General features: G+C 38.1%; 1 protein-coding gene across 1 annotated transcript; it reads right to left on the bottom strand.

Annotated features, from left to right (window-relative positions):
• Nucleotides 1-299: 299 nt before the first annotated feature.
• On the bottom strand, nucleotides 300-22,495 carry LOC111246849 (uncharacterized). The gene is made up of 30 exons (XM_086985709.1): nucleotides 22,490-22,495; nucleotides 21,072-21,369; nucleotides 19,501-19,601; nucleotides 19,038-19,192; nucleotides 18,646-18,772; nucleotides 18,018-18,127; nucleotides 17,600-17,738; nucleotides 17,014-17,124; nucleotides 16,565-16,745; nucleotides 15,954-16,154; nucleotides 15,681-15,757; nucleotides 15,284-15,378; nucleotides 14,837-14,965; nucleotides 13,589-13,724; nucleotides 10,154-10,353; nucleotides 9,799-9,850; nucleotides 8,856-9,141; nucleotides 7,545-7,639; nucleotides 6,771-6,928; nucleotides 5,881-6,007; nucleotides 5,375-5,481; nucleotides 4,967-5,126; nucleotides 4,320-4,430; nucleotides 3,690-3,861; nucleotides 3,227-3,427; nucleotides 3,041-3,117; nucleotides 2,089-2,183; nucleotides 1,548-1,619; nucleotides 1,267-1,355; nucleotides 300-638 (listed from the first exon to the last, which is right to left on the bottom strand). The coding sequence occupies exons 1-30, from the start codon at nucleotides 22,493-22,495 to the stop codon at nucleotides 520-522; spliced, it is 3,987 nt and encodes a 1,328-aa protein (XP_086841835.1). The 3' UTR covers nucleotides 300-519.
• Between the last annotated feature and the right edge of the window lie 1,678 nt (nucleotides 22,496-24,173).

Consider the following 24,173-nt stretch of genomic DNA (forward strand, 5'->3'; position numbering starts at 1 on the left):
CAACACGCTAGCAATCATGTGCTGACCGTAACTCTCTCAGATGACAGGAACTAAGTTTCTACTGCGAAAAGCCACTAAGGGTAAACCATGAGCTACGACTGATTCATGTTTCTTTTAGCGGTAAAACAGCGCAAGCGGTTCCTTAATAAATTACAATTCAGCCTAATCGTACGGCGTCGCTTCTGTTTACTTGTTTGTAGCCAAAATAATAAGGTCATCTGACCGAAATGGTGCGGAACATGCAACTTTTTCTAGCCAGAAAATTACACGAAGTGTATGCTGTATAGGTTGCAATGGGATAATGTTGAGTAAATGTTGCTTTTATTTTCAAAACAGTACAGCAACACAAACGTAATTTTGAATATATATATATTTCTCATGTGTTTATTATGTGCGTAGTATTTTTATGTTGCCAGTATGCAAATTAACGCACGCGTGAATGAACATTATACGCAAGCTGCATACATTATCGTCGTGCCTTGGTATTGTCGCTTTCTTTGATTTGTCATGTAGTGCTACCTAATTAGTAGGCGTCGTATCTGTCACCGCGGCAGTTTGCTTGGAAGTTGATTTCATTATGGCGTCGTTTTTCGCAGGGACGTCAGATGTTTCCTCTACATATTTTTCGATATCTTCCGCTAAAAAATGTAAGATACAAACGTAAATAGAAGCTTGCATTGATAAGGAAGTGCACAACACTTGAGTTAACTTTTTTTGGAACAGGCGTGAAATAGTGCGTGCCTGTTACGGTAGCTGATCCAAGTTAGCTTACAGTTCTAATAAACACCTGAAAGAAGTTCTAAGAAGACCCCTTACAAGGTGATTTAAGATTGTGATGCGAAGCCATAGCCTGCAATCTGTTCAAAAACCACTACTTTTTTTATGCGAAACGGGGGTAATAGTAAACCATTAACGCCGCTTCTTGTCAGGCCGATATAAGATATTTATCATCACCATATGGCGTCGAGTTTAGGGGTCGCCATATTATGCTACAAACAAATCTTGATTGAGATGTAAACTGCATGAAAAGTCAACAACCACAATTGTGGGTGATACGGAGCTTACCTAAATTAGCAATGCAGCTCTTGATTTTATATCAGTACGATACAAAAATATACATTTTGGGCCATAATATTCCGATCCCGAACAGTGGCTAACGTGTGTAGCACTAATTTTAAACACTAGACATAGCTGCTTTGAAGAAGTTAGTTGTGCATCACCGTAGCCGTATTGGGTAATAAATTTTTCTCATCAATAAGAACATACCTCGTGGGATCTGGCAGAGGGTAACTATGATGGCCGCAAGCACTCCAAGAAGGACGAGAATTATCGATATCAGCACCCAGTCAAAAGCTCTGAAAAAATTAAAAGTCCTATCGATTGATAAACGGACGATGCCAGTATGACAAGACATATAGCTCTTCTTCAAAATGAGCTAACTTATTTTTCCCAGCAGTGTGTCTTTGTGCTTATATCCATAACAGTGTACTACCATACACATAATCAATATCGCCCTAATAGATCTATACAACAGTCGTTATGAATACCTTTGGCGTAATGTCCCATCATAGATGTTACCCGGACCGTAGTGCGTGACCAAAAATTCCAGCACTCTCCATCTATAGGAAATGTGTGAAAATGTTTCAGCTTTCCTTGTTGAAAATTTACTTAGCTTTGGAAACACGGAAATAAACACAACAAAACAAGAGAAATACTGTGCGCTGTACCACGCCGTTATGATTTAGGTCAGACATTTGAGACAATTCAGTAGCGAAAGCTATCTTCTAGAAATTGCTGACTGTGCAGTACAAGTTTAAGATAGGACAAACGCGCCCTGATATTGAACCGATTCTAATGAGAGTTTATTCATGATCTTATATTGTGAAGATTCTGCGTTTTAGCATGCCGAGCTTACTAAATATGGCTAAAACAATATGTATTGCATGTCTATGACGGTCCTGAATCACCGAGACCAACATGTACACAGGCGTCATGCCAAAAAGGCATTGTCTCAACTTCAGTAGGTTGACTTCCAAGGTGTATACAAGCAGCATCGATTATAGATAGAAATGGCAGCCTGAAACTTACTGTTGAAAACTTCCGGATTCATCTTGACATTGTTCACAAATGTTCACATTGGGAAAGAGCTCTTTAGGATGCTCCGGGTCTTCACTTATATCGCCCTGCATCGAAATTAACCTACTAATTAATTGAATAATCAATCGATGTCATTGTTATGATATTTATCTTTAATTTTTTAAATTCTTACTTTAGTTAACAATTATGTTCTGAATATCTCTTTTCATAGTAGTGATAATAATAATCACTCGCACTGACCGAGAAACTGATCACAAAACTGAGGAAGGTGGTACATGTACTATTAGATAGTACACGAAGCTTGACATTATCGCTGCTCAAGTAGATAAGAGCCCTACTTTGGCATCATTTATCCAACATGTGAAATAATTAAATTAAAAAATCACAAATAAGATCAAATAATTTTCATTTTATTTATCTAATAGTAATTTAATTTAAAGGTGAAAAGCAAACAGCAGCCGTTTCTAGCACCTGAACAATAGCTAAAACAATTATTGCTCTGCGGTAAGATCTATTGAAAAGAGCCTGTGCAAAATGAAAAACGAGTAAAACCACTAAAATTGAATTCACTGATGCATTTAAAATTGCTTTTATTTGATTTAATACTTCTATATTTATTCAGTCAAGTAAGCACCGGAAAAATACGCAAAATCTCATCTGAGCGAAGAGAAACGCGCGTCATTTTGTTTTTCAGTAAAAAATAATGTGTCTCGTAATTGCGCATCTCCTATGTGATACCTGTCGTGTCCTACTGATGATTATTGCGACCCAAGATATTACTGTTTAAGATAGTATTTTGGGACCCTATAATTTGATCTAAAAAATGTTCCAAGCTCCATCAGTCACCTCATATCACCCTCTACAATCGGCTGAAGTATGTGCTGTAAATTTACTAAACATCCTGTGTATTTAAGTGATGATATGGTAGTACTGATTGGATTACCTTAAGTCTCACGTTGACGTCGTTATGAGTTTTCCATAGCCAGAGAACGCCGTTAGCGGGCTTATCAAGTTCAGAGTCTGCAAAATTGGTTCCCAAAAATTAGCCCATTTCTTCATTGTCGTAAACTGTATTCAGGTCTTCGATTGCAAATTCTGATCGAAAAAATTTCGCTTTGCAATTGCTCACCAAGATTTGCCGCCGCTTTAGCAAAATGGCTGACACAATTTTTGCACGTGAAAAAGTTGAGTACATAGTCACGGACCAAGCGAATAGCTTTATAAGGGTTCTGCTCGTTTCCTTGCAAATGTTTCTCGTAACAGCCCACCGTCATAAGATGAAAGATAATCCAAAGGCTACACGGGTAGCCGCGTTTGTTCGGCTCACTACCTGAAAATAATGATAAACGAAAGCATATCCAGACAGAGGAAACGCATACAATTATTAGATTTTCTATGTTATAGCGGCTTAACTAAAAAAAAAGCTAAAATGGCATCAAAGCATAGAAACTAAAGTACTAAGCTCTTGGAAGTATTTTTGTGCCCGAGAGCGTACCATATTTCCTGGGTATACATATAATGAATGTACAAGAAAAATCCAGTAAAGAATAAATTGAGTAATGTCAAAATTAGGCATTTAAAATTAAGCAAACCCTTGCAGCCGATGAAGTCGCGATCACGAAACGAAAAGCCTTTGGTAGCATTTTTCAAAATCGATTGAAATGTCGCTGCTTTGAGTGGCGGTCGATTTCGAACGAGCAGAAGGTGCACACGCCTCAAATAAGACTCCGTTTGTCCAGGTAGTGGGATGTACAAAGCGATTGCCTGAAGTAGACGGCATCTGCACTACTTGTATGCGCGACATGATCTTACTGCCTGTTCATTGCGTTTAATCTCTAACAAGCATAACTGTAAATTTAGAATGATTGATCGCATCGTAACGCTATCGTAGAGTTATCTATGTTTGACTTTCGTAGTACGCACTGAATGATCATAGTATGAACGGCACAGAAACTTCAAAATAGCGCACAGAATACCTGTTTCGCTTTTCGATCGCACCCCAAAAACGTCTGGGACAAACTAAGTTACGAGCAAACAGGCTGTGAACGGTTAATTTCAAGAAGTAAGTGATTGGTTCCAGATGAGCGTTTTGTATAAAGGTTGCACTTTGTACTAAAAAAAACTGCCCAAGAGGCTTTTTTATCGTAACCTGTTACGACGCTCCTTTATATTAACAGACAACCTCAAAAGGCATAGTGCCTGTAAAGCTCATTAACCTATACCCCTATAAAGATTCTGAGAGTATCGAGTTGTGTCGAGTTGAATTCGTCAACAAGTGTCAGTTCGCTATGCAGCATATATCGCAGTCCAGTCTCGATATCGTCCACATACACCTGAATAAAAAAACGTACAAATCATTAATCACGAACCTTGACATTTCAAGAAATCTGTGCCTACTGTTACTTTCAAGGTAAAAATACGTGCGTAAACATAAAACTGCTACCTATTGATATTATTTCATGTTTTACTATTAAAAAAGATTGTTGTATTATTATAAAAAAACTAATTTCCTATATTTAATTATTATAATGTACGTTACTATTGAGCTTGCTCTATTTCGTGATATATTGTATGATCACATGCAAGTAATTAGTTGTGAAAGATTGAGTAGTTCGTGACTATGTATGTATACGATTGCTTTACTCAATACTCATACATAAGACTTCAGTAATGTGAAAGACACGAAAGTACATTTGACGGGTATACTACATAATTTGAAATATGAAATGACTGTGCTATGTGTACCTATACAGCTTCATCAGAATCGAGAGTCTTATCTGCGGTTTTCAAATGTGATATCTTTTTTTGGAATGATAACGGCATTCTGATTAGTCGCATTCGATGTGACAAACCATAAACCCTTTCTCACCTTCCGAGGATCGGCTGCTATCTTTATGACAGATGTTTTGCTGTCCTTAGGGCCTGTCTTAATTAGAGGGTTTTGGAGCGCTGCCTGACGTGGACGGATTCCGATTTTCTCTAGCTGGCTCTTGAACATCTCACGTGCTTCAGTGGTATTCTTGACCGTCCTGTATAAAAACAGTTCCTATTTGATATTCGATGGTAAGTATGTGTTTTTATAGGTACCCGGGTGCATCCTCCGTCTATTAGTACACAGTTGCTAATCCAACTGAAATTTGACTGAAGATAATCTTCAAACGACTCTATACTCATGAATCAAAGACCATTTCTATTCAGACATTCTAGGGGCCTATAGTCAAGCTTAGGTGCACGGGCCAAAATCATAACTAGGGCTTAAGATATCCGTTAAACTTACACAAGTAATCGTTGCTCTTGCGCTCTTTCTAGAAGGACCAACGAGGTTGCCCTGATACTCTTTAGTTCAGCCGGCGTGACACCAACAATGAAACGAATGCCCCTTACCTGAACGCAATATACGATATTATTATCTCTAGGCATAATTCTTAAGCGCTAATCCTGCGTTTGTGAAATGGTCCCTTACGCTAATAATTGATCAAAGAAGACAATGCAGATACTTCACTAATGTTGAAAATGCATCAAATTAAGGAGACGATGATGTCTGATAGTGGTCGCATTCACTTTCTTTGAAAATAATTCAAAGGATTAAAAATATACGCATGTAAATTCTACCCGTAAATATATATATATTATATATATATATATATATACGGACCGGAAGTAGATCTTCAGCCTGTAGGAACGAAGAATGGAACCTTTATGAACATGAAAAACCCAGGCAGGATGGCTTGACAAGTTGGCTTTGCCTTATGGATAAACTTAATCATCTGACAGTCGACTTACGCTATTAAATCCACTGAGGTCGAGTATGAGCTCTATGCCAACGTACGATAATTTCGGCTCTATAACGGCAAGTATCTTCTTGACGTTGGATGGCATCGAAAGCCATAGATCACTCACACATTTAGCGCTGGAATCAAGAAATAACTATAGTCACATAGCACAAGAGCAATTCCAAAATACGCAACCTTATTTGGAATTCAACAAAGGATCCAAAACTACTTTTTTGTGCAATTTTTCCTTTTGCGTGAGTGAATTGCTTTTACATAATATGTATTTAAATAGTACCATGTTTTTCCAAACAAATAGGAAAACGAGAAGTTACAATAGGATAAGTTACAATCTTAGGGTGACAAACATCGTTTAACAATCTCAACAAGCTTTTAGAATTGTAACTAAACCAAACCTCAGTTTGTCTCCCACAGAACTGGGTAACTTACTATTTTATCTTCTTTTTCTGGGAAAAGTTGGTCTTCACCCAAAATTATGAACAGACACCTATTCTATATCATAGAGTACTAGTTCTGTCCACCAATTTACTACTATCGAAAAGACCTGTTGATCGACAAGTACGATTATCTTGCAATAAATACTTTATGTGTATGCCTCTTGATCGTGTCTTGCTTGATTTATAGTAAGTTTTTATGTACCTTTCTTTATTGTGCCCCTTTTAACGAATAGATGGTTTAGCTAATCGAATATACGACAGAAAGTTCAGGATATTGTAAATTTACAATTATTCCAGTATGCCTTGATACGACTGTTTATAATGATCTTTTTTATGGATGATTTATATTTTCAACGATCATTATAAAGTTATATTGTGGTAATTAGACGTAATGGCACAATTTGTTCTCAATCTGAGCGGTATGATGTGACATAAAATTACGTACCTGCTTGGGTTCAAATCGGGCAGATTCCTTGAAGGTACACCGAGTTTGATATGTTTCTCGATGAAGTCTATGATTTCAGCACGTAACAACGGGTCAGTCGAGCTATTGACGGACTCGCCCTCCGGACTTCTAGGCGCATCGCCCGCTTTCCAGAACAGCTATAGCGCAAGACAATGCGCAATGTACAGCAGCTTCGTTTAGGAAACTGAGTCGAATCGGATTGCATTGATCTTCGAGTACTGGATTACCGGTCAATCTGTGTTTTAACTCAGGAGCCTAATTCGAAAGACGTCTCAGCTCTCTCCTTCATTTGCCTCATTAATGTACAGTGCATAAATACGTAAAGTTGGCTGATCAAAATTTCAATGAAAGGATCTACAAGTAACATACGATCCAATTGACTTCTATGACGTGTATGGAAGCCGCATGAAACATGTACGATGCTGAGTCGAGTATTGTAATTCATTAACTAGAAAATATGGTGTTTCAGTGGCTATTTAAAGAAGCAAATTGAAATAGAACCATTCGTTGATCGAGATATAAGAGGAAAAACAAAGTGTGGTATCCGATTCGACTCGGAGTGACTCTGAATAAGATTAATTTTGTTGATTCTTCCCCCCCCCCCCCCTATGCATGCAAACCTCATTTAGTTATAGTAGTATAGTAATCGAGGTTAGAAAATCAGTTTCCACATACAATGCAGACCAAAATCGCTATATTGAATAACGACAACCTTTGGCTCATTCAAGATTGATTACAATATAAACGAAAAACCTTCATTTCAGGGTATGCGTTGACCCCATACTCCGAGCAGGTCTCTGCGTTGTCGTAACAATCCATTGCACCTATATGAAGAACTGGCCACCATCCTAAAAATGTTCATGGAAAAAAGAATACTAAATACGCTCATCAAACGCTGTTTAAGCAGGTAACTCGAGTATTCGTTGGCTGGCGTGGAATTTTAGTAGAAAAGATTCTCACAAATGGCAATATAGGCAGCAGACCACATCGACTAACCCAATTTTGGTGATTCCTAGATAACTATACATTAAAAAACTTCGTGAAATGCCGACTTCATTTGTCAAGTGTCACTATATACAGCTACAGATCTTCAGAAATTTCATTGCGACCACGACGTACCTGAGCGTACACAATTTGGCAGGAAATCATAGAGTACTAGTTCTAAACTCGCTCGTCATCAGCTGTATTCTACCTGACTTTCCGTTGACCAGTTCCAAAAGCAATTGGATCATAAATTCAAAACATTCAGTGACCTTCTGTCCATAACTCCTATGAAATTTCCAGCAAACTATGTCATACGTATAGTCACAAATGATGTATTCAGGATACTTGCGAAGATCAACGTGTGGCGGAATCGTTTTCCACCACATATGCCTATAACATACAAGTATTGACATTTCAATTGCGATAGTAATCGCTTTATCACCGAAAAAAAATCAATTTCTTTGAAGTTTTTATTAGATTTGTCAACGAAAATTATTGCAATTCCGAAGCGTATCTCGGCCAGTTTGCGTAATCGGGAAGTGAACTTCTCTACCTGCCAACCTCACTGCTCGACTAAGATATCATAACATCTGCTTATATATTTCGACCGTTACGATACGTATCTCTTGATCTGGCTTACGTTAGTCACTTGAAAGCATGCTGACGACTTAGTTCAATGGTATACCAGCACGAGATATAACAACAGCATTTAGCCACGTGCATACATCTTATCTGTGCTAGTGTTTTTGTAAAACTCAACGATATTTTCGAACCTTTTTTTGTAATTTCTGCTGATCGTTACAAACGTCATTTCATTAGCTCGTCAACTATCGACTTATACAATTATAACAAGCATCTTAAACGACTCGCGTCCATATGGCGAAAAAAAAATTCTAAAATCCGTTGAGCTCGCTTCGAATCATTGCTTTTGCTCGAAACGATCTAACATTAAATCAGTTATCTGTTAAACAAGCTACTTGAAACCGATGGACAATAAAGCTGCAGTTGAGCTAATTTAATGATGCTTTTGAGGTGCCAACCTGATAAAGCAAACGGTTATTGCTATCAGAGCACACGAACCTTGAATATCCTCGGCGAACCTTATTAGTTTAGGCACGTATTTCTGACAATGAGAGCACCAGCGTACGAAGAATAACACCATATCGACATCGTTGATTTCACTGAACATTTGATGCAGATCATTCCTCCCGTACAGAACTCGGACATGATGCTGCGACGAGAGTGCGTCCCCGATGGCGGTTACGTGCGAATCAATTGAATTTAGCTCTGAAATGAATCCTACGGCAAAACAAAGCAGGATGACGGGAACGAATTCGGTCAACCTGCTAAATGTCCATCCCATCACCTACGGCTGCTCCACGAGTGGCCAAGCCACAAAGTGCGGGACGTGTTCCAGTTGAAATGTTACGTACAGACGAACAACTATGAGTAAAAAAACACTCACGTCTTTTTAGTCTGAAATCGGACAGTGAGTTGTGGACCGGAAGACACTATTATAGTACAAACAATCTTTTCTTCTTACTTGGATAATGTCTACATAAAATCCCAGCAGCATACTCTATCATTAGTATTAGTAGAGAAATCGTATCAACAACCTTTTTCAAGTTGCTTACGGAATATAATACATATTTTGCAAAAACCTATTCTAATCTCACCTATTTTGAGCATACGCGTTCTCATAATAGAATTTAGGTAAGTTTAGCGTCTTCTAAACTACTTCGAAACGATTACGGTATAGTTCTTCTTAGAATATACGTTTTCGTCCAGTTAAAAATGCTTCCTGTATACCTCATATAAAAACAGCACCAGTGAGGGTCGAGATAATGTAAGCGGCTTAATAAGTTCAGAAAAAAAAGGCACATTAAAAAGCGACGCATTTTAATTAGAGCGTTTATGATATAGGTTGGCATGGAGGCAAAACGGCAGAAAAAAGTTTCATTTCTGAGGATAAGTGTCACGACCACGTCGAAGCTACCGTCAGTAAAAAAAAAAGGTAATTTACACGAGTACCCACAAACTTAGCTGGGTTAAGTCCACGCGATGCCAACAAACCACTACCCAATGAAAGTCATCCCAATCCATGAGCAATGCTATTTAGCTGAACTAATTCTGCCAAATAAATCGACGCTTTCACAGAAACATTTCCAACACAACAATGTGTTCAGAACTAGGAAGAACCCTTCATTTCTAAGGAGTAAGCAATGAACCGAGACTTCGCACAGATAAGACTGAAGCTTTTACAAGAGCGACGAAGACCGTGTCAAACATTATTTGATATTTTGAAACATCGCGACTGAATGTGTCCATACAAATCGTACGATAAACTAACGCCTTATAACATCAAAAAAATAACATACCTCAACTTCCAAGACTCGTCACGTTTTGACGGATCCTTATTCTGTCGAAGCTGCAGGACGAATGTAAGAATGACGAGCATCCGGAGTTCGCCGATAATCTTTGAGTCATCGATTGGAACATCGTTGTCTAAAATTTTAAGCACCGATCCACTACCGATCTTAATTATGGTAACAACTCTATGTTGCTCGCACGCCCCACGCTACCTCATGGCAAACAAATACATAGGAAATAGGGACAGAGTAACACATTTTAACCCTGGAAGTTTCACCAATACAAAGTGGGTCGAAAAGCTTGGCGTCAGGCATTTCCCATCAATGTGACCACTCCATAATGTAGGTATTATTTTGTGAATATTTTAAGATTATGACGTAGATGAAAAAATCTAATTTATAAGCCGCAATTACACTTACCTGTTCACTATTCACAGGTTAATACACTCACAAATTTGAAAGACTATGTAAGTTTACCGGCTCTTGTAACTGGTTCAACCCAAGTGATGCGACGCATCTTGAAACACGTTACAGAGAAATTAAAGGCACATGCATATACATATTACATTATCGGTGATATCCCATACGCTACACTAAAATATTTTAAATTTTAGCTGAATTGTGTTATTTAGTATACATTTTCTTTTCTTAGTAGGACAATTGTTTTCGAAATATTCGATCGTCCCTGTTAACCTGTGTTCTTGTTAATCAGGTATGTTTGATTTCAGCAGGTGGTTAGCATGCATCACTTTGAATACGTTTTTATGGTAACATTAAACAAACAGCTGTTGATGGTTTAAATTTCAAAGTTAATCAAATCTGACTATGACAACATTTAACCCTGCGACCTAAAGGTATCTTAAAAAATAAATCTGCATAAGGCCGGTAATACCTACAGACCAGATAGCCATGACACTCTAAAATGCAAGCCTAACTTCCGCGAATTTCAGCGAGAAACAAGTGTGGACACTCTCTGCGTGACCCCATATCAATACCTGACGGTTCAGGTCTATAAAGGGCCCAGAGGCTAAGAGTCAACGGCGAAATCCCCACTGATTATTCAAAGTCCCATAAACGATGACAAATGGTTCGAAATGGGTGTTATATTGGCTTATTGAAATGATGCACCTTTGTATGCTTTCGTTTCGTCGAACATAGCTTACATTGGAAGAAATAATAGGTTCAATCGTCGCCTCCAGCTGTTATAGTCAAATTAGCTTTTGGGGTGGCAATGCCTGCTTTCTAAAGCTCTCCGTACGTATAGAGTACATTCGCTCACAGCTGTCGAAACGCAGTCGTGCAAATATGTCCTTGGTAAAAAACCTGATGCCTTCTAGCTAGGCACTACTTACGATGGATGGATGGATATTGTTAGATCATTCTGAATAGTTATTTTTTGCACTGTTCTTGTAGAACTGTAAACATATTTTACTAATCCTTACGTGTCTTTTTGGAAACTTTTCTTTTAAACATAAGTAACTACTTTTCCACTAATTTGCTATTTCTGCTTAAACCGTAAATTCGCTGTTTGAAAGATAATGAGCCATTGTATGGAATGAAATCGTAGGATCATCAGTCTAAATCTAGGTCCTATTTGAAGTTAAGGAAAACAGAGTTCTGACCTGAAGATTAAATCTGAAGACAAACAACCGATTATCTATCTTGCACACAGAAAGATCGTTGATTTAGGATAAGAGCTCTTAGACGTTGGAAACAAATAATGGTCCACATCTTTTGCATAGACGTATCTTATGAAGCAGCTCATTTTCTCTGATTTCAATACACCTAAATGACTAATATTGTATTAAACATTTACAGGTCGCATGGCATAATCGCCGTATCCTGACCTATAATTTAGCATGCGCAATAAATAAAAATCGATGATTATAAAAAAAACAGCAACAAATAGTGCTATCCTTATAGAAAATACTACTCATTATTTATTATCACCACCATAATATATATACATGTATATCTCCATCACAAGGAGTCGACTATGCATATACTAAATACGCATTATATAACCACTTGCGCTTACACAGCCGACTTGCTGCTCTACTCTTGATATAATACTATTTTAGCTATTGATTGTACAAAATAATTGCCGAACTGTGGAGCCCTGTATACTCGCCCGCGTACACGAAATATATATGAAAGGCAATTGTCTCCCTTTAGCATTACCGGGTGCACTTTTAGTTAGTTCGGGTTAGTTCGTAAAAAAGACTATTCGTTCCGTGTGCTCATGAACAATTGTCACGGGAACAAAAAGAAAACAGGATAAAAAAAATTAATTGCAAGCAGTTTGGTAACTGTGAAAACATCGTGCTTTCCCCTACATCTTCCCAGCAACAGTCGACCCTCTATTAAGATTCTATTGTAAGGACCGGCACTATTTTCGCTTTGGTGTATCTATTCTTATGCTCTAGAAGCATTCGCTACCGTGGTATCTGCCGGCGGAACTGCGCAAACAGACTAAATAAAGTTCGGGGCCGAGTGAGGTACAACGTTGAAGCCGTAAAGGTTACAGGGAATTATAGATAATTATACTATGAAGAAAAAAGTCAAGAACTGGCTTTTATTCCATTTGGGAACTTTGCTAGATATAGTCGTTTTGTTAAAATGTGAGCACACAAAAATGTGTGTGATTTATGTATATCTATTTTGAAAAGATATATCACAGTTTGAAAGATACTGGTAATATTCGGATCTGTTAGTGCTGTTGTTGGTTAATAAAGTTGACACTCTCTCCTTTACAGATACTATATTGGCATAACATGACGAGCAAATCTGGTCTGGTTGACGAACGACGTGACAAATCTCATCCAGTTCAATTTTGAACATTCGTTTGTAAAGTTTGCCGTAGATCAAAGGTAGAGCATATAAATGAGAGGACGTCGTCCTTTGTAAAACTGCACATATACGATTTACGAAATAATCTGGATAGACCAACATAACGGTATTTCAAGAAAAATAATTGCTGTAGATCTCTAGGCGTTCTAACCACTGTTTAAGATATTCTGCCGCTGACTTAATCTGATCCCTCGATTTAACTAAATAAATAACATGTACCTCTTTAATGATCTTCAGCATGAAGTATCGTAAGCAAAATGCTTCTTTCGAAAAAATATGAAGTTCTTAAAAAAAAAACCAAAGACCAACATTAATCCACATGGTTCACTCAGGCCAGAAGCTTACCAGACATCCCGTGTAAGACAAGCCTACAGTGGCCAACCTGATGTATGTCTCAGCTGTTGTGTCGGATATTGAGTTATTGAACAGAAGTCATTATTCGATGTTCATGGATGTATAAGCATTTCGATGATAGATAGTTCTCCATATGAAGGATGTGAGACGCAAGTGTATGCATCAGTGTAACTGAAGTAAGTTAGATGTAAACGCTAAACCTATGTAATTATATGCCGATTAGATCGTGCATCGACTTCAGTTAAAATGGAAAAGAGACTTGCTAAGGCCACTCTTCCTACGGCGAAAGACAACCGCGACGAAAACCCCGAATAGAAGAGTGATAGAAACAGCGTAGATTACCAAAAAAATTGTTACGTCAAATCCTGAGAATAACCTGAAAAAGGTAGAGATGAGAAAGACACAGATATAGATATTTTCATTTGTTATCATTGTGAATTATTCATGGCCCATCAACTGGTTGAAAGTGCTTAAAAACGTATTTGTTAATAAATAAAAGCAAAGCGGTCACAGCACAATAACTTTGCGGAAGAATGAGTTGTAAAATTTATCGAACTTAATCACCTCTCTATCAACGGCAGATTGGTCAGCTTTGAATTTGGATATATGATAAAAAAAAAAAGATACGAGAAAACGTAAACTCCTGGATTGGAATGTTTTAAAGCTTCACATTTACATCAACTTACTGGTATAGGTTGAGTCCAAAAATATATATATATATACGTAAAGTTTGAAGAGCTATGTGGTTAGCTGTTCTAAAAATGATGAAAAAAAGATATCCAAACAAAGAACAAGCCACCCGTGCAATAAGCGACCTTGAATTGCATCCCTGACGCAGAAAGTTAGAGATCGACAATGCACTAATTCATAGAGGATCTATGCAGAGATTAGAGGAGTGGGTTGCGGCAGCTTCGGTGATTACTCCAACATCCAATTTCTCAAAAAAGATACTTGATGTTTGCGGTAAAACGCCTGTATTTGGCAAGTACTGTCCTAGAAAATCACAAGATGTCCAATAAAAATTCTTTTACATGGAACACGTTAGATTTGCTGCGCAAGGCTCATATCAGCTGTCCGAGATTTTCCTTTGATTCTTCTCGATTACACTTCGTATTACATCGTAGCTATTCAATTTCGGCGGCTATCCTTGCATTTTGGTCGAGCAAGAACCTACTTAGCAACCGGCCATACATAAAACAAACGATATGGTAAATTGCTTATTGCCTTATGGACGACGGTTCCATGGGAGTTTGACAGTTATAGTCTAAAAATATTCCAATGTAATGGAGACATATTGAAATATTCATTTCAAGTTGCTATAAGGCTCTTCTGGGTAGATATCATATTTAACATCGCTCCACGGTGATAAAAGTTGAATGTTTTTTTTCATGAAACACTAGTTCGCAATTAGAGTTCCTTTTTCCGACCACCAACATTTCGACGACCATCTATTTTAATAAATTTAACGTCTTAATAAACGCATGGTACCTGGCATTGGCTGAATTATTGTCAGTGGCTTCCTGTTGGAGGCTAATGGCAGTCGGGGTACCTTCTGATACCGTCCGAACAAGTTTTGTTGAATCGTAGTGATTTTGAAGAAACTTCAACACGTTCGACCTAGATAGAGCGAGCGGGGCCATGTGAGCAGTTAAGTGAGACAAGGAACAGCTATGCACAAAGAGACGCCAGGGTCTCTGATACAAGTGTTTTTCATTTACAAAATGAACATGAGTAAAACTGCCTCGTTTAGCTAAAATACGTCTGTATGTAAAGGGATATCTAGCTTACAGAGCTTAGATCTGCCAGATCTTGGATCTGAGATATCATCGTTCAAGCTTAAGGTGTGCTGAGTTGTATTCAAAATAAAGTGATAAAACTGTGTGAAAAAAATAAAGCAAAATCATCTTCAAAAGGATTCCCTAACTAATAGCTTACTCGATGAAATTATTATTCGAATCGAAGCAGTCGGCGCAAAGGGTCGACGGTGGGAACTGGACCTTCGGCCTGGCGGGATCTTCTGTTGGGTCTCCCTGGGACGAAATGAAAATGTAGCATTATTCAAAGCATATGAAAACATGAGGGAGAAGAAGATATAGTTTTAGGGAAAATAATCCTAATAACAAGAGATTACACATATTGTTGCAGGAAGACCTTAAACTAGTTTTTAAAAGGAAAATGTCGCTTGTGGACGCGCATGCTCAACTTCCAGTGGCTCAAGAAATGGGACACCACTGTGTGAAAACTCGATTATCATAGGGAGTGCTTCTAATTTAAAAAAAAATACGAATTAAATAAATATATCGCGTCAAAACGGATCACTGGGAAAAATTACCGCGAGCCTTTTGTTGACTTTGTTGTGCGCGCGCCAAAGCCAAAGAACTGTCTCATCTGGGGTTTTGAGCTCATTTTCTGAAAATAAAGTAACGTAAGTTCTATTAGGGGGTGGGCGAATCATACTGCTATGTCTTTTGGTTGCAAAATCAGTGTCAATTGAAAGGCTAATTCACACCTACTTTCGACCGAAAGATAGCCAGGAGCCTCGTCCTACTGTGTTTCACTGAATATTTATAGAAGTTCACCTTGTATAGTGTACATTGATACAAACCGAGGTCTTTAGCCATTTCCAAAAAGTGCGTTCTGCAGTCTTCACAGCTGAAGAAGTTCACAATGAAATCTCGGAATATAAGTAGTGCACGTTCTGGATGGGCGATTTCGTGCTGAACATATCGAGAGTAACTTCCCACAGTCATTAGATGGCTGATAGTCCACATGGAGCAGGGGAACCCTCGTAGAAATGGCTTGCTTCCTGTAAATCAGACATTTACTAGCCATGATAGAACACCGTAGTTGTATTAAGGAATGAAAAAAAAAAAAAAATCCAATGCATACCGTAGAATTGCCAGTTTGCGTTTGATATGAAAAAAGTCGCTTCGCTATTGCTAATAAGGCCAACTTTTATTGCCAGTCTAGATAACCTGAACGAAACGGATGTAAATTCTGCTGAGGCTATTACTTGATATTTTCATAATCAACGCTGTCACAGTAAGGCTATGACGATCATGTGTTGTCAATTTACTTCACCTATATTTGATTCCTAAAGCTTGCACCAGTGGAAATCAAGCCGCTGCTTGTAAAGCTGATGAATTAATGTCTTTAACAGAAAAATTTTATCATTCTTTATATTTCCTATATATTATCTGCCACTAAATGTCTGACCTTTGCATCCGATAAAATTGACATTCTCTATTGTTCGTAAGTATGCCGTAGAGGAATTCGCTTCTCTCAAGATAAGTTGATAATCTGCGTTCTTGAGAGGCGCAGACACGTCGAGATGATGGTTAAGCTTTTGGAGATATGTCTTAATTCGGTATGGTAGAAACACATTGTCGTGGATAGCCTGAAATATATGCCATAGTATAACTATTATATATATTGCAATTAATGAACAATACCTTGGCTATTTCTTCTTTTTGCTGTGTGTTTTCATCATTTGCATTCTTATTACGCGACCTTCGTTTGTTAACCATCTAGAAATTTTGTCTATTGTTGTGATAAGCTCTTCACCTACAGTTAGGCAATCCTGTGAGGATAAATTTACTGCACTTTCCTAATCTTCCGTGACGGTCGTTGCTTCGTGGTTCTTTCGGTCTACGGACTCTACTTACCTGAATAAAGTTCCTTATGATGACCAGCTTCTTCTCATCAAATTCAGTGTGAAGCATTAGATCTTGATTTAGGATACGCGTCAGCCCAGCTTCGACGTCTTCAAGATACACCTGTTGATGGCAGAAAGTAGCAATGAAAAATACTTGCAATTGTATGAATATTCATTGCTTTTACTGTACGACATTTGGGTGTCTCTCGCAGAATCCCAAAGTGAGTATCTCTTTCGACCCACAAGTAATCGATAGGGAGTAACTTGACGCACTGAAATCATAAATAAATGCAGTTCAAGAAACATGAGTGTATGCACTATTAATTGCTACAACCCTTTAAACACTTTTTAAACAGACAGCTCAATAATTTCGTTCATGCCAACTGAGCCTGTGAGCGGAGGGTCTACTTCTTGATTTCGATATTTCACTCTATCAATGCAAAGCAATGTGCCCCTAAAATAATAGGAGAATCCCAGTCTCGCTGGCGAAGCAAGCTATTACGCTGACGACTATACAGAATATACAATTTATATATGAGTTCAGAAAATGTAAATAAACGTATTCGCCAGCTTCGCATGTGTGTAGAATATATAACCTTATCCGGATCGCCAACACGCGAAGCCACAGTAGACGTGCGTTCCGAGTAATTGTTGTAATTTAGACGTTCGAACTTGAAGCCCATTTCCATTAGTCGGACCTTAAACTCCTCTCGCGCATTCGAATTATCAGCTACCCTGGGAATCAAATTGTTACAAATAATCTATTGCTCAAATTCGCCTGTTATAATACTGCTAGGCAAACGAGCAGGCGTTCGCTTCTTCATTCTCCATAATAGTTTTTTTCTTCGTCCACATTGACTAGATTAGATAATTGGTAATTATCAGAACTGTGTGAGATAAAAATGACACTACAATGTGTCATGCTTTCTATACCTGGGTCAATCTTATACGGGTGTGCTATGCAAAGATAGGTAATCTAATCAATTTAAGTCAAGTCGCATTAGACGTACTCACGTTGCAATCAGCCTAGGATGGATTCCTCTCTCTATCAATAACAGCGATGTAGCGTCTTTATTCCTTATTTCCTCAGGACCGGTGCCACGGATAAAACGGACAATTTTTTCCTACAATGAAAAAACGAGACACCGTTCTTACTTCACAGATCTATGAAAAACTTCATGCACTCTCAACCATTCTCAAAAAACTGGCAAAATGAAATTATTTTTGTTTTTTTAGAAAATGTTCCAATCATTTTTTCGCTAACGGATTTCTGCATTGCAGCGGAATAGTATCTACATCCATATATGAAATTAATTTAATTTACTGTATAGAACTTTAAAATCTCATGATAATGTCGTATTCTTTCGTCAAGTCATTTACGTTGCTTATTATTTGTATTTAAAATCTGGCCTATTAGATTGACATTATTGGCTGCTGTAAATTTGATGATGCGTGCTATTAATACATAACTTCGATTAGTCAAAATTAACTCTTTTGTTCGAGACCGAAGATCGATTCTCAAAAGCGATACGGGTTTCAATTTGGAACATACTATGATTGGTACTGCTTCCAACAAGAAACATTTACAAGATGCCCGTGTGAGAAAACCACCTGACTTAACTGACAATGAATTAATACTTACACGAGTGTTATTGCTGAAATCGAGTATGAGTTCTCGTCCAGTATAGGAACTTTCCTCTTCGACAACAGCCAGGAGCTGTGGTAGGTTTGAGGCTTGTGAAGCCCACATCTCCTCTAGAGTGGTAGCTCTGTAAAATTTTCCATAAAATAACTTAAATGAAAACATTATATATACGTCAAATATTACAGTTGAAATTCCTTTGCACTAGGTAGTTTACAGCTGTGACTGCACACGAAGAAGTAAATATACTTTTTTTTTTCTAGTATTAACCGTTCCTCCAGTTGTCCACAACGATCTTAGTGCTTTTCCAGAAATTTTCTGAGAATACTATTCAGTAAAAATGTACCATTTTAAGAAGTAAGTATTGTGAAATATGCTTGTGAAATGGCTACCTGGAAGGTTCTAAACTGGTTAGCATCTTCGGAGCTCCATGCTCCTTAATTTTCTTTTCCACGAAGTCAATAACGTGCTTCCGCAGAACTGAAGCATCCCTATCAGCTTCAATTTTCTCACCCAGTTTGTCAGTCATCTGTGGTAACCAGTACATCTACGGAGACGCATGAACAACACATAGATCTTTAAATAAACGTTAGGAAATCATTACCGGGTAATACATTTTTAACACTGATTGAAACTGAAGCTATATAATTAATTTTTAGGATAAACAAGAAGAACAGTCCAATTAAGAAGTGGAAACAGTGTAGTATACGTTTGAATCATCGAAAATATCATAGATAAACGTGGGACAACCATAAAGAAGCATGATACAAACCTATTGCCATAGACATATGTAGTACGCGAACCTATCTTAATAATGACACCGTTGTCAGTTATTATTTTGCTTAAAAAACAAACCTTAATGGACGGGTAAGCGGTAATTTGTTGTTCTCGACAGACATCGATGTTCGATTTCGCTGCGCAGTTAATCACACCGATATCTACAGCAGATTGCCATGCTGCAAGAAGAGAAAACAGTATGAATGCAAGCAAGAACAGACTGGGTACAAAAACTAGTTACTGCTTTTTTTAAAATACATTTAAAAAAAAATCGCTTTTTCAAGGGGATATTAAAATGAGTCAAGTAAAATGTCTCACCAAGGCTTTTCCTATGTATGAATCTTCTTAAACAGCACCAGTTAAACACCAAAGTAAGCGTGCTTATGCAAAATAATAAAAGTAAGCACTGCGCCGCATTTGTGCAAAAATGTGCCCAAAAAATACAGCTCATATACATTTTATATAAACTGCGTTCTCTGACTGGAAACTAGTTAGATTCCTTACGAAAACCGGCCTGGCTTTGTTTGTTTAAGGGAAACCAGCTTGTTAAGTTCCAACATTGACTTGGTTTTCCTACCGAGTAGTGCCGAACTTGTTTTATTAATTTGATGATTTTGAAAAGCTCCGAGACACTAAATTGAGACAGTAGACTGAGTGATAATTAGAATTGCTTCTTTGTGCGATTACCGTGGCTGGAGACTCTAGTGACACTACAATTGAGTTTACCGTTCACCTGGATTGCACATCGATACAAAGAACTGTAAATTTCGCTTGTAGATAGCCCCAGAGAATCCTGGCTAATATACATCAAACCAGAAGCGCTTTCTTCGGAGGCAAATTTACAGTCATTATATCAGTAAAGAAAATTATATCATACACGAACCGTCTGTTGTTTTGCTTTTAGCCCACATTAATTGCTAATTTAAATAATTTGCGACATGCAGTATTCAAGTACGATGCAGATGGATGAGGCGATCATAGCGGGGGCGACAGCGCAGGTGTATCAATATCTAAGATTCAAGCAGCTTGTTAGTCTGTTGAATCTAATCTCGAAACGAAAAAAATCTCTAATTTTTTAACGCGCATAGTATTACCCGTTAAGTTGATGGTTTGCTGTTGAAGAGCTTGACGCTGTCTCTCAGAATGGCGATAGCGTTAGACGTCACATTGATGTCATGATTAAAATGAGAAATCTCTTTTTGTAAATGTATAACTATAATTTGTTTGCTTGTAAACTTGGGAAAGACATATCGCGTGTACGTTAAAGGAAAAATGTTTACGCTGGCAGAGCAACGTCTGTTGTAATGCCTAACAGTGATTTCGAAAGTTAAAATCGAAGCATATATACGTGAGACGAAAATCGCACTACGGAAAGCTTCTTTAACTTAGGTAGTTTGGGTACGTTACAAAATAGTTTCTTGGGCCCGCGTTCAAGCCAAACTTGATATATTCTTCAAGCTATATGTTACGACAAATTCGGTTAGAATCTCAAAATATCGGACTTAGTTTGTTTAATTTAACAAGTCTTTTGGGAGCTTTTCCACGACGCAGTGAAGGTTCCTTTTGGTTTCGACATGTTTGCTAATAATGACGAATGGATCATTTTGTAATGTATAACAACTGGCATCGCCCATAATTCAATTACCTACCTCTAACATCATTTGCGTATTCCTTGAAGATCGGGGCATATCGAATACAATGGCCGCACCAGCTATTGTAAAATTGAGCCATATACGCCAGGCGTCCATGGGAGCGCAATTCACGATAGAAGTTTTCAGTGCCGTCAATGATGTTTAATGGATCAGCTGCATCATACAAGACTGAGCCGGAACTCGATGCCGATTTCACGCGCGAACTTAGCAGTGCTAAGATCAGTGCAAACAGCCCGACAATGGCCAACCGGAACTGGGCCCACGGCGATAGGGTCCAACGATTTCCTCGTCGTAACTAAAAACGATAACAGTTGGTTTGCGATAGGAATTAGGCACGATAGGATTCGAGGTAAAGCAGAAAAGAAAAAAGGTTGCAATAATTACTTTCTAAAAAGGTACCGCTTTTAGAGGGTGAAACTTTCTCCACTGAAACAATAATTTAACAAAAGACTAAGCAGTCGATAGAGAAAGAACAAAATCTGTCTTGTTGCTAGAAGGAGCTTACAGGATGTTTCGACAAGTCGGAAATTATAGATCAGGAAAATAGGGTGGCTTTCTACCACAAGCTAGACGCAAAATATCTTAGACTTGAGCGAAATTTAGATACAAAGAGCACGAGCACGAGCTTAACCCAGACATGCACCAAAAAGGGGATGTATGCTTCAATCTGTGCGATATCAGAATATCCAATATATTTAACATATTAAATTTTAGAAAAAAAGTTTCAACAAATTGGAATTGAACTGGCTATATTAAATTTTGATTGATAGCAACGAAATAGATAATTTTCTATTTTACGTAAATCGATGCGTGCAATTGAGACTGTCAATGAGCCAAAATGATAAAATCTCCATACTAGTAAACTTTTTTTAGCAGTATTCGAGTAATCACTACGTTAGTCCCTCTTCGCCTGTCCAAGAATAAATCATTAACGGCGGCTTTATATGTCGGACATGCACACAGGCAGTTATGTCAATGAATATTTAACGTCTCGGTTCCTTCAGAGCTATAGTAAATGTCAGTCAATAAATGAAGACGACTTTTTAATTAAATGCTAGTTTACAGATCAAGCGCGCATCTCGGTGCGCTCTTTAAACAAATCCGACATGTCCCTATCGCATATTCCTTCATCGACAGCATGATTATACCTAAAGCGGAACACTATATATTTTTGATATAGATATGTATATATATACTACACAAATACGCTTTCGTTCACAACTCACATAAACATTCGGTTAAAAAAATACCGCTTTTGTAAAAAGTCAATGTTGCAACATCATAATCTATCAGTTTTTTTGTTTCATGAGTAGTATTTATCTATTTTTCTCATATTATAAGTAAAACAATGATAACAAGCTGTTTTAATTACACTGACTGCAACCACCATCACTGCGTTATACACATAAGCTTACCTCCATAGTCTCATTTGTATCGAGGAGATAGAAACAAGACAGACACTAGACAAACGATGCGGTAAAACTTAGTGGATAATTGTATAACTTAAGGCGCCATCGGTTCCAGCAGACATCTTTCCAGTTGCGCTCTTCAACAGAGAGCTGCCAAGGCGCTGCGGAAATTGTTGCCTGCAATCGCTACTGCTTTAAACAAAGTCGCACTCAACGAGACATCCGCACCGCTCTGGTGGATCACTCCGTACGACGTCTCGAACGCGTAAGGCGGGTGAGAGAATTCTGCCAAAGCTGCTAAACGTGCTGGCTGTGGGAAGAAATTACACAGTAGCGCCACCGACTCGTATCATAGGCCACAGTCGAACGGCTGCTGAACAAATCGGGTTGAAGTTGCTACTATGCTGCTGATAGCAACAAGGATGCGTCAGAATAATGAACAGCTGATAATCAGCATCCTCGGGGACACGAGACGTGCTTCGAAAGAGACGCAGACCATAAGAACAAAGTGTCCATAATGGCCTAGCCAGAGATGTTTTCGATACATCGAACGAGAAATAGCTTCGCTAACGGACATGATTAGCAGACGATTCCAAAGCTACAAAAGCTAGTAATAATTGATTGCATTCGCGGCTCAGCCAGCTCTGGTAGACCCAGATTAGTTTTAGTGAATCAGTCGACCTGAGGTGATAGCACAGGTCCTCGTGATACCCGTGGTACCTTAATGGGGAAAGTATTTGCCTGCTAATTTTACGTTGCGGTCTAGGTTGGAATCCGGGCGTGGTCACACCTCTTTTCGCACTCGGAGCCGTGTGATGAAATGCCTTACTGTGATACCGGATGTAAAATTCGAAACATAGTGGGACGGACAGCACAGTTCGCCCGTTTACGTTTTGCCGTCGGCATATAGTATACCATTTACGCGTGATTGGATAATGAAGATTTTTCTATTTGATCGTAGAGCTATTACAATAAAAAATCTACTTGTCTACCTTGGTTGTTTTTTTTTTGCATGAACTAGTATAAAAAATGAACTAGTATAAAAAAAATATGCACTATCTTGTCTGTATGATGTTGTTTCGTCTATGCATAGCTGGACGTTTTAGATGTAGGTTCGTTGTACCTGTATAGTACTACTGGATGCGTTCAAAACTATCCTGATTTGAAACTCCTGAATGTGTGAACTCCTGAATGACCTACATAGAGCTGCTGACGGGCTTAATGTTTATTCATATAGTTGCGTAATAATGTTGGAATCGTAATTTATTTGTATGACTTACTTGCTTATTAAGTAGGTTTGCATAAATTGATTAGAAAAAAAGGCTGGCATGATTAAGCGTGCCCTATACTGTATGTGGAATCTAGCTAATGAGATTGGCTCATTGTATTGAGGTACGTCACCCAAGTGACGCACACGCGTTGCTTAATAAGCTATATTTCTGACAAAAGACCTTTTGATAGAGTTTATTCAGCTTGAACTTGTTTTGCATTTTGTTACGCTCCATGTCTTATAATTTCTTATGGAATAAAAAGTCGTATATGCTTACACCGGAGAAAAACAAGGATAGCTGCACACATCGATTGTACCATACCTTTAACTCTGAATTATCGAAAAGACTAGTCTTTCAAATAGCACATAAAATTAATGATTACAATACGATGCTCGCATGAATCTCTTCCAAGCGAAAAC

The sequence above is a fragment of the Varroa destructor genome, unplaced genomic scaffold (assembly GCF_002443255.2).
Source record: "Varroa destructor unplaced genomic scaffold, Vdes_3.0 BEIS01000001.1, whole genome shotgun sequence".
Classification (NCBI taxonomy): domain Eukaryota; kingdom Metazoa; phylum Arthropoda; class Arachnida; order Mesostigmata; family Varroidae; genus Varroa; species Varroa destructor.

Coding starts and splice junctions, on each gene's coding strand:
- LOC111246849 (XM_086985709.1), bottom strand. Junction 15,758..15,953: donor GGAAATGGCTAAAGACCTCG/GTTTGTATCAAT, acceptor CTTTATTTTCAG/AAAATGAGCTCAAAACCCCA. Junction 14,966..15,283: donor TCGAATAATAATTTCATCGA/GTAAGCTATTAG, acceptor CGCTCTATCTAG/GTCGAACGTGTTGAAGTTTC.